This window comes from Corvus hawaiiensis, chromosome 15 (genome assembly GCF_020740725.1).
Source record: "Corvus hawaiiensis isolate bCorHaw1 chromosome 15, bCorHaw1.pri.cur, whole genome shotgun sequence".
NCBI lineage: Eukaryota > Metazoa > Chordata > Aves > Passeriformes > Corvidae > Corvus > Corvus hawaiiensis.
Window position 1 is genome coordinate 7,459,610 of NC_063227.1, and position 15,582 is coordinate 7,475,191.

Genomic DNA, 15,582 nt, shown 5'->3' on the forward strand with positions numbered 1-15,582 from the left:
TGTTGGTCAGGTGTCTGAGACATGTTCTGGTATCTTTAGCTTAAACCCTGGATGTGCATGGCACATGACAAGGACATTCTCTTCTAGGATCTGTGACTGACAGGTGTTAAAAATTAGAACTTCACTTGCTTTCAGTTTTTGCAAAAGACTTTATTGTGTAACTACTGCACTGTGGTCACAGCGACTTCCAGAACAAGTATAATGTGCAGTTTTTGACTCCGCAGTGAACTGAAGGCACATTCATTGACACTCCTTATAAAGCTCTTTCTATAGACAATTCATAAATTGACCTTTTCCTCTCTAACTTAGAGCAAATACAAAACTGTACACAAGTCAGGGAACACACAGGAGCACCTACAGTGAAGGTAAAGAAATGAAGTTCATGTACAGAGAGACGGTGATGTCTACAGGGATCAAATAAATGTAGAAATGCCATATACAAATTTTAATACAAATATCTATAAAAATCAGAAAAATGAATCTTAGTTTCAAATAGAACTTTAGGGGAAATTACAGTTGATATAAGCTTCTTAATTATTCCAGTTGGAGAAGCATTAGCTTGCACAATCCCTACAAATTAATTTACACTGCTCTTACAGTGGAAATTATCAGACCAGCCAGTCCAGTCTGCTGCACAGAAGACACCTGCAATTCAGAATTAAAAAAATAATGGCTACTTTCCAATGTTAAAGTGGCTCTGTCAAGGGTGGGAGAGCCTTAGGAGGAGTTAGAGGAGCACTGCTGGAGCAGTAACGTGTGACAATTATCACAGACACGGACGGGTTTCGGGTACGATGGCAGCGCGAGTTCGTTACTGGAACAAGTGTTGCAGAAGATGTCCCCGCAGTTTCTGCAGTGGTGCTACAAAAACAGAGTCAGAATGAGCACAGCTGCCTACAAACAGCATCAGGAAGAGAGAAGTCAGGCCTCGGGAACTGCGTCCGAGTCCACCGAGTCCCTCCCAGCAGCACTTCCTCCCGCGCAGGGCCGAGCACAGGGTGCGATCCCAGGCGCAGCCGCCCTCCCTCCGCGGTCAGGAGCTGCCCCCGCCCCGGCTCGGGGAAAGCCAGGAACAGGAGCCCGAGCGGGCCCGGCCAGGCCCGCGCCCAGGGCAGCCCGCCCGGTCCGGCCCCCGCGGCTGCCGGGTCCCCGCGCTGTCCCACACCAAGGGGCCGGGCACTGAGCAGCACCTGCTCAGCCGGGAAGGGAGCCTGAACACAGCCACAGCAGCTCCCCACCAAAGAGAGCACCCAAGCAGGGGGCAGTAATATTTTTTTGCGTGGTAAATGCCAAATTATTCCCTATGTATTTATCATGCCAACAAGACTCAGAACTGAACAGGTTCAGTCTTTCCTAGCAAAGTATGCAACAGCACCACTTTTGTTTTCCATGGATTATTTAAAAATAATCCACTGAACAACACACCTTCCTTCTCGAGATGGAGAATTCCTTTTTACATTGCTTGCAGTGTGTTGCTTCATCATCCTTCAGCCATGTATGACCCTGGAAAATTGGAATGAAACCCACACTGGAGATACAAATAAACTTTACCAACGTTGTTGGTATTTTACACAACTACCTTTTAAAGCAGAATAACCAGGTGAAATTTGAAGGTATTAAATGAAATTCATGTGCTTAGTCAAAATATCCATAAGATGTGGAGTACCTTTAGTGCTTTATTTACTTCTTTAATGTCTTCCATCTTCAGCTTCGATCTGGAAAAAAAAATTGTGCCCTGCATGACTTTTAATTTAGTTACGTTTGATCTTCCCTGCCATTCCACTGTCCAGCCACTGAACCCAAAGCCCAATTCTTCAGTCCTGTTACCCCTCTGAACCACTCACTATCACTGGGAAACTGTCAACTCAGGGTCTGCCCCTTTTTCAGTATAAGCAGAAGAATGTAGGAAAAGCACAGTTTCACTATAAGAACTAAACATTTCCTTTAATGTTTCATCTCAGCCAGGTCACTCTGACAAGATCCTCCCTCACTTTCATTTCATGGCTCTTTAGTTTCCCATACATAGTAATTGCCTCCTAGAATGCTCACATCAATTCATTTTTATAAGCGGATGAGGTTTAAAATTCTTGGTATTAGTCTGATACTCCAGCTTATGTCATTTACAGGAGCTCTGTTCCCTAGAACTTACTGGCTGAGATGAAGCCCCATTTCTTGAAGAGCTTGCTCCTGCTCCTCACGGACCTTCTTCAGCTGCTGCTTCTCATCTTGCAGTTTTCTCAGTTCCTAAAAAATCAAGCACAAAATCAAGTTTTTGTGCACTGTTTGACCTATAACCTCCATCAGTCAACCCAAACTACTCAAGCAATTCACGAGAATCAGCTCCTTTGCAAATCCCCCTATTTATAAGGCTTGACTTTTAAAATTACATGGGGGAACTACCCACAGGTTCTGCACAAACAATAGAATCATTTAACCATATTTACCAAAAAGAGGAAGATTTTCACGTTTTGAACATCCTTGAACATAGCTAGAACATGGCAGTCCTGTGCCGACACAGGAGCACACAGACAGATACAGGGGTACAATTGTGTCCTCCGAAACTGCTCCATGCATGGCAGCAAATCCTCTTCAGGTTAACAAGAATGTTCATGCTTAAAAAATAAATCCCGTTCAGTTTTTCTGAATGCTTGAAACTGTGCATACCTTTTTCAGTCCTTCCATCTGTTGCAATTCTGTTTTAAGCAGAGTGGTTGCATCTTTCTCTTGGTGCAGTTCTTTTTGCAAAATTTGTCTCTGTTCTTTTTCAGATTTTAACTCCTTTTCCAGAGTTGAGCTGTTTAAAAATAATTCATTCTAAAAAAACCCTATAGCAGAATATCCTATAGCACTTAAGGATAGCAACAGTGTAAGAAGTAGAAATCTTGTCCAAAAGAGGGAAAAACTAGAGGGGTGTTCTGGGAAAGGAAAGAACAGGCAGCAGACATCAAAAATGTTAACACTGTTAACATTTAACATATGTTAACATTTTCAGGTCACAGAAAACAAACAGCAATAAAGGGTTAGAAGAAAAACAACTAACCAAAAGACCCCCGAAGAAACCAATCCCCATGAGTAAATATTTCACTACCTGGTTTTAAACTGTTGTGTTTAAAAGGGACACCCTACCCTGAAGTCTGAACAGTGAAAGAAGCTTTTTCTATTGGTATTAGAAATCTTTAGAGGATTAACATTCCCTAAGAACACACTCACAAGTCCCTTCAAAAATCCCAGTCCCTTTGGATGACAGTCAGTTCTAAGCTTAGCCTACAAGCATGACCATACCTATCTCCTGATTTAGTAAAAAAGCAATTGAAAGCTCCATTGCTAGTTGGAATGGGCAGATTTTTGCAGCCACTCTGTGCTCTAAATTGGATGTTCTGGAAAAAACATGTCAAAATCCCGATGCTAACTGTGCACTGTACAGAAGTGCTGTGCTTCCCTGGGTCCTGCATACATCTGTCAGTGCTGAAGCCAACAAAATTTCAAACCTACCCCTCCTTAGACCTGAACATAAAATGAGGAGAAAACACTTCTTAAAGAAATGGCAAAGGGAAGGAAAACACCTGCTCAGATTAAATACCATTTGCTGTCCAGCTGGGCCATCTGCTGCCGACACGAGTTGAGCCTCCCAGCCAGCTCCTGCTTCATCTTATTGCACCGTTCCTCTGCTGCCTGCCTGGCCTTCTCCGCCTGCTGCAGCCTACACAGGAAGGAACACGGACATCTGTTTCTAGTTCACTCCTTTCCTGCACCCTCTCACCCTCTTCTTTTAGAGTTACCACAGAGATCTTTGTAAAAGCTTGAACTGAAAATGCTAGTGGAGAAAAAAAAAGACTTTTGAAAGCAGTTGTTTCTGAAAAAACCCCAAAACCAAAGTCACACCTGTTCTTAAAGTGAAGTGAACATGTTTTTCAACAGCCTGCTTATGGAAAGAACTATGGTTTTCCAGTGGGTCAGTTATGGGCATGTTTGGGAAGAAAGAACAGCAAGCATAGAGGGATGAAGAGCAGAAAGTGAAAAAGCTCGTGCTGGCACACAGGCCCAAATGGCTATAGGGCATATGGAAGGTCATCCTATAAAGGTTTATACTGGAAACTTTCTAACGACTTCAGCGTTGACTTTCTGATCTTGCAATTATTACCTCTCTTCCATTTGTTTCATAGAGGACATCATCTCATTTGTTTTTCCTTCAAAAGAGGATATTGCTTCTGTTTTCTGTTGTAACGAACACTCTGCATTCTGTAGGAAATAGTGAACAGTGTTTAAAGTCTGCCACCAGAAAAAGAATGTTCAGCTTGCTAAAGGCCATGCCTGGGTCTGACTGGAATGTGCAAACAAAATGCTGATAATGCCAGAGCAGACATTGCTCCAATTGTTTTGTTACAACCTCGGAAAAACCCAAACCACCTTAACTAAGTTTTGACCTAAGAAATCAGCTACAAGCCAGAATGTTCTCTTCAGAAAATGCTTGAAGAAATAAGATCAGATTAAATTGACAGGGTAAGAATACCAATGATTATTTGAATGTAACAACTGCACTCAGTGGGCATGGAACCATGAAGCAAAAAAATAACCCCAAATAAATACTGCTTTCAAAAGTAAAGGCACACCTCAGCACTGGGGTTTCACTGATTGTTGTCTTGCAAGTGGTCTGGGAAGGAGGCAAAGACCTGGGTAAAGTCTGAACAGGCATCGGGAAATAGGCCATAAAAATGGAGAGAAATCCCCTCTGGAATTCTGGCACCAGGTGTGGGAGAGGAAGGCTTGCTGAACTCTTACTTCATGCGTGGAGAAGCTAGTTAAAGTTTTATTTCATTAATGGAAACAAGCCGTGTATATTTTGTGTGAGCACTACTACTCCATTACTACTACTACTCCACTACTCTACATCCTTGTAGAAATGCCTACCATACAGTTTCATCCAGTTGAAAAGAAGATGTAAAACCACAACCCACCCAAATGAGAAACCCCACAAAAACCATCCCCAGCCCCCTGTACACACCTGAGATTTGTGAAACATCTGCAAGTTAATGGCCTTCACTTCTTCTAACTGTTGGCGAAGTGCAACTAAAGTGTCTTGTTTTTCATGAGTATCTTTTTCCAGAAGTTTCATGGCAATTTCCATTTCTGTTTTCATTCCAATTTGTAGCTCCAACTCTTTCTCTAGTTCCTTACAAAGAGATTTCCTAGTTACTGCTACGTAGCCATATGTCAGGGATAAAACCCAGATAATCCCATGCACAAACTGTGTCTTTGCTGTAATAATGCCAGTGGTTTCTTAAAAAGAGACCTGTTATTTCCAATACTCCAAAAGCCCCAATTCCCAGTACCGTACAGACACTATTAACGACCAATGCCCAGCATCTTGCTTGCAATTGCTCAATGAATTCCAAACAGCTGCAAAAGGTGCACAGCTGTCATCTTGTATTTGTAATGTTACAGTAGGCTGAATCCCGTGTCTTTCACTTCACTTCTATAGTTAAGTTTCCTTACCAGCCTGATCTTTTTTTCTTCTTTCAACTGCTTCCAAACATCACTGTACATTTCATCAAGACCCTGGCGTGACTGCTTGTAAGTATCCAGTTCTACTTTTGTATCCTCTTTTGTTACCTACAAGAAACATCAGCTACATAAGATCACAAAGTACTTAAAGTATCCCTTTAATTCTTGTGTGTAATAGGAGTATTTCAATGTGCTATTTCAAGTAAAATCCTACTGTTTTACAATCAATGACATGGCAAACATTAATAAGCTGAAATTTCAAAGATACAGTAATGATAAAAATACATTAATATTTTATACTTTTTACTTTACTACTTCTAATACTTTGAATTTGTTCTTCCTTCTGCAAGTGTATTTTTGGGTGTGTAGTAAAGAACAGTAAAATCTAATGCCTGAGCATACAACACCCAAACCCAGTGACCTGCATAGCAACATGCTCAAGTGTGCTAAGCGTTCCAGTTCACAGCAGGTTTGGGAGAACTCCCTACAGCTGATCAAAAGAGATCACTTATTTTAAGGATCCTCATCATCTCTAAATAGGTGTCCCACCTCTACACTTTTTTCACTCCGCTCACGAATTAATTCATTCTGTTGTTTTAGCTGCTGCTGCTCCTCCTGAAGGGATCCAATTCGGTCGGTAGCTGCTGCGAGCTGTATGAAGAGAATAGATCTGTATCTAATCACTGTGAAATCATGCAGCATCTGGAGCAATTCTAAAGTCAGTAGCTCAGTCTCTGCAGCAGCTCTCTGCTCACTTCCCCTTTTGTTCTCCCCAGGAGCTGCCTGACCCTTCTGCAGCTGTACCCACTGTCAGCCAAAATTAATATGCCCACCAGTATTTGTTCACCATCTTCTGCTTCACATCCTCATCAATTATTTTTAAATATTAACTGAGCAAAGAAACACACTGTAGTGTAAAAGGCTAATACCCATCCTGGATCTGTGGTATGAACTAGGAGCCATACCAACCCATGCCAACCCATGCCAGTCCATCCAGTCCCCACATCTCACCAGTATCTACTCAAATATTTTAGGTGTAAGGTACAGTCTTAGGGAGTTTTGTCTCTGATGGAAAAGAGCTGTGAGGAATATTTAACACACCAGACACAAACCTCTTCCTGGAGTTTTGAATTGGTCTTTTCTAAACAGTCTATTTTGTTCTGGAGATCTGCAACTGTGCAACTGCAGCAAAGAAGAGAGATGCATAAAAACAATAAATGAAGTGTCAATGTTTAACTTTTACTCCTATCCTCCAACAGTTATTTTTACAGTCTTGCATTTGTTAACTACGAAGTACTTTGGTGAGCTGGGAAAAGGTCCTGAGGAAGAACAATTGTCCCTCTTAAGCACTGAGAGGACCATGCCCTTCTGCTGGCAGCCCTGTTCTGTCTCAGCTTTCGCAGTCTTAACACCCCTCCTGCTCAAGAGGGTAAGGGAGATCTGCTCCTCTCACTGAGCAACCTATGGGGGAAGACTCTTTCTCCAAGGAATGAATATCCAGATGCACTTGTAATAGTTTCTCTTGAAAAAAATAGCTCCGAAATATTCTGTTAATCAGTCTCAAAAAAGTAAACTATTACACACACTTGCTTTCTGCATTGCATGTGCCCGCAGAAGAGTAAGACTACAAAATGAAACGAAGATTTTTGGGAAATAATCAGAAAAGGCATTTCAATATCAACCCAAAATCTACAAGACTGACAGCAGAGACATTCAAAGTCATGCTGGAAAGGCTAAACAGGACAACTCTTTGTATATGAGAATAGATGAAAATCCCACCTTAGATGTCGGTTCAGTTCTTCCACATAATGCTTCTGGTCAAGGACAGCTGTAATCCCTCCATCTCTAGTTACAAAAGTGAGAATTTATTGATTGAGAATAAACTCCTTCATTCTAAAGTGCTATTTTGTACTAGGGCTTTCAGCACAGACCTGCAAACAGAGCTAAAATCTTATATCCTTTCCTTATAAAAATACTTGTGTCTGAGCTGGATCAGAAGTACCAGGAAGGCGAAGCAGCTCCTTGGCTGCTTCTCAGCAGCTCCACATTGAAGTGCTCTGAAGTGACAGAAACACATAAAATATGAAGATCCCTTCATTTGCTACACGTCTTAGAAGACCTTAGAAGACCTGACCCAGTGCTGCTAACTGCAGTCTCAAATCTAATATTTCACTTAAAATTACATTTTTCCCCCCCCATAACTGATGTCTCCCTCAAAGACAGCTACTTAGTTGACAGGGTTTCTGAAACTGTGCTTACAAACAAAGCAGTGAGTTAGCAAGGGGTGACTTGCAAATCATCTCTTCTAAAACCAAATAAAAGCACAATCTAATATTTTGTGTACTTTTAATTTGGTCCCAGCTCAAGACTCAAACTCTCCAAACTGTTGTTAAAACTACCACAAATTCAGTCTCTGAATTGTTTAGGTAACAAAATATGGTTTGGGTTTTCCTTTTTGGATGATTAATAGTTTGAGATCTCCAGCACTCCCATCCTCCCACAGACTGTCTGACAGGTTTGTTCTACAAAAACTGTAATGATTTAGAATTATTAATTCACCATACATACTGTTTGCCATCACTGTCCTGAGTTTCCTTAAGGTACAAGGAAAAATCAATAACTCCAACCTGAAAAATATATTTAAGATATTAACACACCTTCACAGTGCAATTACACAAAGAAGCAGGCATTATTGTATATTTGGAAAATGATAAAAATCTGAGGTTTAGATTTAGGGAGACAAATAATACCTATATTCTTCCCAGTTGATGCAAATATGCAAGCTAGTATTTGTCATAAAAGCATCAAAGTAACCATATTATGTGTGACCAGCTTCCTGGCAGTTATTAGTTTTGACAGTATTTCCATAAACTGCGACTTACATACTTCTGAGTCACTGAGGGAAACCCAAGAAGCTCCAACACAGGCCATGCTGGAAAGAAATCTGGAGCCATCTCAATAAAGTATTTATAGACGTACTTAATTCTACTAGAATCTTATACCAACTGATCCTATTTAAGCTTTAATCTTCACCTGGGAATCCAAGTCTTCTCCTTTCAAGCAGAGGTTTGCATCAATAACATTCAGTCCAACCAGCAGACCCACAATAACAGCTCCTTCCTCCTCCATCATCAATGCATCAGGTTCATAAAATTCACTGGAAGAAATAGTATAAGGCATCACTGCACATCAAACAATTATAATGGCACTTCCATCACTGAAATCATATGAACCATAATGCAGCCTTTACAAAACTCAGCTGAGCTCTCACTAATTCATTGAATAAAGCAGAAGATTTAGAACTCTCTCAGAAAATACTCTGCAAGTTCCTCTGTAGATTCACTGCAAAAATAATTAACCACTTGCTCCTCTGCAGGCTGCAAGAACAAGCTTAAACTGGTCAATTAATGACTCTCCCTGGAGCCACAGGAGGTGTCAGGGATTCAGGAATACAATGGAATTCAGGAATACACGTCTGTGCTGTTACCTTAACAGATGTTTATGGTCCAGGAGTACTTTGAGATAATCTGCCAATTTCTTCTGCATGAGTGCTAGATACAGCCAAGCCCTCCCTCTGCCCACAGCAGTCCTAAAATGAAAAGTTGCATGTTTCGGTAAAATCAAGGTGTTTTATTAACTAGATTTGTGCAATTCAAAATTCTCACTTCACAAAGTGAGGGGAAGGACATTATTTACTAAAAACAACAACAACAACAACAAATCTCTGGGGAAATGAACTGTTGTCTCCAGAACACAAGAGCATTTAAGTATATTCCATTCTTCAGGGAAAGTATATTGTAAAATCTTCCTAATTTGAAAAACCATATATATTGTCTATTAGCACCATAACCCAACCATTGATACATCCTAGCACTAAAATCAAGTCTACTTCAACCATCCTGAATTACTCAAACCAAATACTACCAGCACATGTACAAAATGACATAAAATCATGAAAGTGGGGAAAAGAAAAAGAGAAAAATACCTGTGAAGACTTTAGTTACTTTTAGCAAGGTTATAAAAGTTTCCAAATGCTGTTTTCAATCTGACAGCATTGTTTGAGTCAGAAACTCTGAATTATTTTGAGATATCCTCCTCATCTCTTGGAGAAGTCAATGCCTCCTACATGCCCTATTTTTTTTTCTTTGGTAACAAGAGCTCGTTAAAGGAAGCCAAGAGACTCCACGAAGGATTCCTTTTCCCAGCCACATAAACAAAATGCATCATCCCCAACAATTAACTTACTTCAACTCTGGCAGATTTTTAACACTAGTTGCTATATCTGATGCTTCAGGACAAAGTTTTTCCACTAGCTCCAAAGGACCAAAAAACGATTTATTCTGTCCAATAAATGTCTTCTTCACTAAAGGGAGCATACAGAGACATTTGTGAGGAAAAATGACAGGCTTCCAATTCCAGAATTTTAGATAAATTTTACTTTGTCACCTTGTCTTACCAGCTTATAACGTGTCTGTGGAAAGGGGGCATTAAAAACACTTTGACAGTTTAGGAGGCACAAAATACAGGGTTTACAAGGGTAACCACATAGTTGTATCTGTAATACTAATTAGCACTGTATGTTTACAGAATTAATAATGTCATTCAGAAGTCAAGCTGGGGCCACATCAGGACATGACAGAGACTCCTTGACCTGCCTCTCCTCAGCCTGGCAGCCAGTGCCCACCTTTGAGCCCGTGCTTGAGACAGTGCTCCAGCACCACGAAGAACTGCTGCAGCGGTGGGAAGTCGGAGTCCAAGGTCCGGCCCAGGCTCAAGGCTGACTGGATGAGGATTTTGATGCTGAGCTTCATCATGTTCATGAGGTTGGCACGCTCCTCCATGGTGTGACACCGTGTATCTGGAGGCACACGGGTGGGGAAAGGAAAGCTGCTTTACAATCACAGAAGCAATTAGGTTGGAAAAGACCTTTGAGATCATTGAGTCCAATGTATGATCAAAGTAGGCCAGGCCACTGAGTACCAGACCAGTGTTTCTTCAAACAGCTCCAGGGACAGTGACTCTACCACCTCCCTGGGCAGCCCATTCCAATGTGTAACAACCCTTTCTGTGAAGAAATACTTCCTAATGTCCAACCTAAACCTCCCCTGCTGCAGTTTAAGATTATATCCTCTCTTCTTATCACTGTTTGCCTGGGAGAAGAGACCGACCCCCATCCAGCTAAAGCCTCCTGTCAGAGACTTGTGGAGAGTGATAAGGTCACCCCTGAGCCTCTTTTTCTCCAGACTAAACATCCCCAGCTCCCTCAGCCGCTCCTTATAGGACTTGTGCTCCAGACCCTTCCTCAGCTCTGTTGCCGTTCTCTGGGCCCGCTCCAGCCCCTCAGTGTCGTTCCTGCATTGAGGGGCCCCGAACTGGTCACAGCACTCGAGGTGTGGCCTCCCCATTTCCAGGTACCTGGGGAGAATCTGCACGGAGACGCTGCGCAGCTTTTAGACACCCCTCGCCGCGGTGCCCCCGCTGGGCCTCCATCCTGCGGCGGGGGCGAGCCGGGTAAACCCCCCCGCAGTGCCGCGCCCAGCCCCCGGGGGAGCGCGGCCGCAGCCCCCGGCCCGCGGGGTCCCTACCTGAGCGGCGGGGCCGGGCCGGGGGGACCCGCGGGGCTGAGGGACCCCGGCCCGCCGCGTTACCACGGCGACAGCGCGCGCGGCGGCGGCGGGGGCGGGCCGGCCGCCATCTTAGAGCAGTGTGAGGGGCGCGGGGCGGGCTCGGCCCGGCCGGGGCGTGTTGCAAAATGTGGAGTATGTACAGATTTACTTAAGAAAGGATGTTCTTCGATCTTTGTACAATTTCAAGCCTAAGCAACAGGAAGGGTGATTTAATCCGTGAAATATCAGCTAACGAGCAAGCTGTAAGTGCCGCCTAGGTATTACAAGGGCGAATCACTTGTCGGTAGAATTGCCTTGTTAAGGTTTAGAGCTGGACATGCTTTAGTGACCTCAGACCTAGGGGAGGTTAAGAAAAGGATGTTAGCACTGGTAGTGGACTCAAAGGATGCAGAATTCATGCGCCGCAAGGACGGCCTGAAGCTGAGTCAGGGGAGGTTTAGGTTGCGATCTGGAGAAGGTTCTTCAGCCAGAGGGTGGTGGGACGCTGGAATGGGCTCCTCATGGAAATGGTCACAGCACCAAGCCTGAGAGAGCTCAAGAAGCATTTGTACAACACTTTCAGACACATGGTGTGACTCTTGGGGATGGTCCTGTAAAGGTCTAGGAGTTGGACTGAATGATCCTGGTGGGTCCCTTCCAACACAGCATATTCTATGATTTTATGACATTTGGCAGAACCTCCGAGATAAGGAAGAAACTCATAAAGCCATTTCAGCAACTGTGCTCAATCTGCTCCGACTGGGTAGAAGGTAATTCTGGCAGGGGCAGACTGTGACCACCGACCCCAAGAAACCCACCGACCCAAAAGAATAGGTAGACTGAGCATGTGGACTAATGAGCATGAGAAGCGAGGATATCATTGGCCAATAGAAGATAGAATAGAAATTAATAAAAGAACCCAGGAATTTGTAGCCAATGAACATTAATACCTTTGTTTGCTAAAATAGTGAAGAGTTTTGGTAGTCATACTGGCTTTGTGGATTTACCACCCAGTCCCCTTTTCTGTACAAAACTGTAAATAAATCAAACCCCTCCACTCTCCGCATGGATTGGCCTCCTGCAGACCAAGTGAAAGAACTTGTTTTGGGGCAACAGAAGGAGTGGGACCAAGACCGGGACCAGCCCCCTTGCTCCTTAAGGCACCTACACGCTCTGATAGGAACTGCCAACCACAGCCCAGTGGCCACCAAAATCACGTTTTAAGCCACTGCTGTTTCAGTAGGACAGTCTTGCTGCCACCTGTGGGTCACACATGGCCACACTCTGCAGCAACAGCAGTGGCAGAAGCCCCAGCCCTGTGTCAGTCACACTCAAGATGATTAACACCGTTTTTAAGATCATGCAAAAGTCTCTGGCATTAATTTTACCTTTCTTTTTGTGCACACAATGCTAATTTAGGGTTAAAAATGAGCAAAACTCCTCCTCGTGTCAGAAGATGGAAAACAGAGTCATTCTAATCTAACTGACCTTAGTATCTACAATACACACAAAATGCTGTAATCTCTGCAGGCTACTGTATAGTTCATTATATATATATTATACACACTATATACAATAGTATATATAGTGTATAATCAATATACAGTATACTCTATATATACATATGTATATATAAAGAGTATACTGTATATTGTCTACAGCCAGTGGATACCTCAAAACTGCATATAATGTGTTGACATGAGGCTCAGGATTAAAAGCACCGTAATATTTAGAATTTTGATCTCAATATTGTCAGGGTACACATTAGGAACAGGAAAAAAAGCTGCACAAACAGAAAATGAGTGAGTTTTCTGGGGTGTTTCAAAGCATTGCTAACCATTTTGATGGTTTTTTGAATTTGAATTTTTACTTACCAGGAATACTTTCCCTCTATGCCTTGCTCAAGATACACGTATTACCCACAAGACTTAAAAAAATAAAATACCATGAATGAAATGCTCTTTGTGAACACAATTTTAAACTAAGAAGGGTCTTAATATGGGTTTGCATTAAGCTAAATAATTACTTCAACAATATTTTTTAGACTGTTGCAAATTTACACAGTCAAGCACATCTTTTGCAAAACTGTGCAGGTTGGTACACGCAAAATAAACAGGTGTTAGACACACTACCAAAGCCAAGCATCAAAGATTAGGAACCAGGTTATGCCAGTGCAAAAGATCACAGACATGATGCTGCAATCTTTAAGAATGCAGTCACACCGTTTTGTATCTTATTCAACTCAAGAGATTTGTTTCAACATCTTTTTGAAGCCACATGCCTTGTTTACTGTAATTATTCAGCACACTTTGAAGTCAGAAAACACTGAAGCACAAAGGAAAGCTCACAGTTCTCCATCCCTTGGTCTTTGGGACTGCAAGTCTTTCTTGATTTGTTTTCTTTAGATTTGAAGCTTCTGGCCTCTCTGCAAGGCAGGACACAATTTCCTCAGTGGAAGACACTGGTTTTAGAATGGGGTTTATGTGTTTAGAACATGTGATCAATAGATCTGAAGTAGCAGGTAGAGTATACAATCTCTGGAAAAAGATGACAGCAGGGAACAAGCTCCAAGCTTTCCACAAGTGGCCTTGCAGGCCTTGGCTTATTTCTTAAAAATACCTGCTTTAAATTAAATTTATAGTGCTTGGTCAAAGGTAAATAATATTGAACAGGTAGAACAGGTGCCTTAGTGCCTGTTCACATTTCATATAAAATTCTTAACAGATTTTTCATACAGAATTTTCCATAAAACTCATCAACATATTATCCGAATCCTTTGAACAATTTTGGAGGTGGTGGTGTGTTCCCTTAATTTACAAGGAAGAAGCTGAAAGATTATGGTAAAAGTTCCATTAAGTGTAGTAGCTTCATTTCAAGTAAGAGAATATTTTATTCCCTGGCAAATGCTGTATGCTGTTTTGAATGACATCTATTCACAGCATTATTCCAAATGCAAACAGAGAAAATGGGATATTCTGCACTTTTTCAGGTTAGATCCCAGGTGCGCAAGATGAGCACCGAGGAAACAAACCTGCGAGAAGTTTGGTGTGAGACTTTGAGATGCAGGAAAAGAAAAGAGTCTATTTTTTCAGGACAATTAATCTTCAACTCTGACTATGCAACACTGAGGAATTTTTACAGAAAATGAAGTCCATCAGCAGTAACATTTCCCCATGCTGTCCCAACTCAGCCCCATGGAACTTCCCTTTGAATACTCAGTACCATTAAAATCAAAAAGGTCAGCACCAAACAGAGCAAAGCTGAGCTCCAGTGCTCCAGAACAATTAAGCACCAGTCTGAGACTCTGGAGTACAAGGCTTCAGGCCCAATTTCTGCTGCATTTGAATGGTTTTGGGTTTTTTTATCTCTTTATGAATATTACTGAGATTTATTTTCCATATGATTCAACTAAAGCCCTTTTAGTTCAGTTCTAAGAGACCTGTTCCACAAATCTGTAGGGCTGCTAGATCCACAAATGCCAATGTTGAACAAAGCAAGTCGTGGTTAAACTGAAGGCATTTTTAGTATAGTTAAAAAGTAACTTATCACAAATCTGTATCTTAGTTTGCTTGTCTAGTCTCTGACAGGAAAGTTACAGCAAATTCCTTCCCGGAACCTGCAGCACACGAGGGAGGATATGGAATTTTGAGAGATCCCTCAGTGCAGCCAGGCTGATGGTGAGGGGAGCTTTAAGGAGAAGGAGAGAAGGCAGCAAATAAAACAAAAGCAAATTTCTCCAAATAGAAGAGTTTAGGTTTCTTCTGGTTATAATGCATTTCTGAAGTTCTACATCTGTGTCGCTTGTTTAATTTTACTTCAATATAAAACTGCAGCATCCTATAAAAAGAAATTCAAAGTAACACCCATGCACCACTGACACGACCCAGCAGCACTTACGGGAGCGAACTCATTTGCGCACCACAAAAGCGAGTTTACTAAAGAAGCGGAGCCGTACTTGTCTTTGCCGGGCTGTCACTGCTGCCGGACTTGGACACCAATCCCACCAGGGATGCGGACTTCAGGGCGCTTCCATAGCTCAGCGCCAAGTTTTCCGAGGCTTTCTTGGCCAGCGACAAGATCGGAGCAGACCACCTCGCCTCCTCCGGTTTCGCCTTCTCCTCGTTCCTCAGCTCGGCCGCGTCAGGGAGCTGTTTTTTGTCAATAACCTCAAAGTCTTCCTCCTTTCCCGCGGCGGGCGCGGCGCGGCGCTCCCCGGCAGCCATCTTGGACAGGTCACATGACCGCGGCCAGGGGCGAGGAAGCCGCCGCCGCCCCGGGTGAGGGGTGGGAACCGGGAGGGCACCGGGAAATGGGGGCTGGTGCTGGAGCCGGGCAGGAACCGGGGCAGGTGCTGAAACCCGGGCAGGTCCCGGGAACCAGGGCATGTCCCGGAGGCAGCGTGAAGCAGCTGCACACAAAGGCAGGGCTGCAAGGCAGGCCCGCCCTGGACTGAGCACTTCGCTTGGTGTTCAGA

General features: G+C 42.9%; 1 protein-coding gene across 5 annotated transcripts; it reads right to left on the reverse strand.

Moving 5' to 3' along the window:
- Positions 1-129: 129 nt before the first annotated feature.
- Positions 130-15,347, reverse strand: RUFY1 (RUN and FYVE domain containing 1). Of its 5 annotated transcripts, none has more exons than XM_048320049.1 (18): positions 15,064-15,347; positions 10,187-10,360; positions 9,748-9,865; positions 8,990-9,091; positions 8,536-8,659; positions 8,071-8,129; positions 7,282-7,347; positions 6,615-6,684; positions 6,052-6,153; positions 5,494-5,610; positions 5,003-5,170; positions 4,142-4,239; positions 3,581-3,700; positions 2,665-2,794; positions 2,150-2,244; positions 1,667-1,715; positions 1,426-1,503; positions 130-861 (listed from the first exon to the last, which is right to left on the reverse strand). In XM_048320049.1, the coding sequence occupies exons 1-18, from the start codon at positions 15,329-15,331 to the stop codon at positions 718-720; spliced, it is 2,082 nt and encodes a 693-aa protein (XP_048176006.1). In that variant the 5' UTR covers positions 15,332-15,347; the 3' UTR covers positions 130-717. The 5 variants fall into 5 exon arrangements, with proteins under 5 accessions (XP_048176006.1, XP_048176008.1, XP_048176007.1 ...); XM_048320051.1 differs by having other exon boundaries at positions 15,006-15,091; XM_048320050.1 differs by lacking the exon at positions 15,064-15,347 and adding an exon at positions 11,088-11,190.
- Between the last annotated feature and the right edge of the window lie 235 nt (positions 15,348-15,582).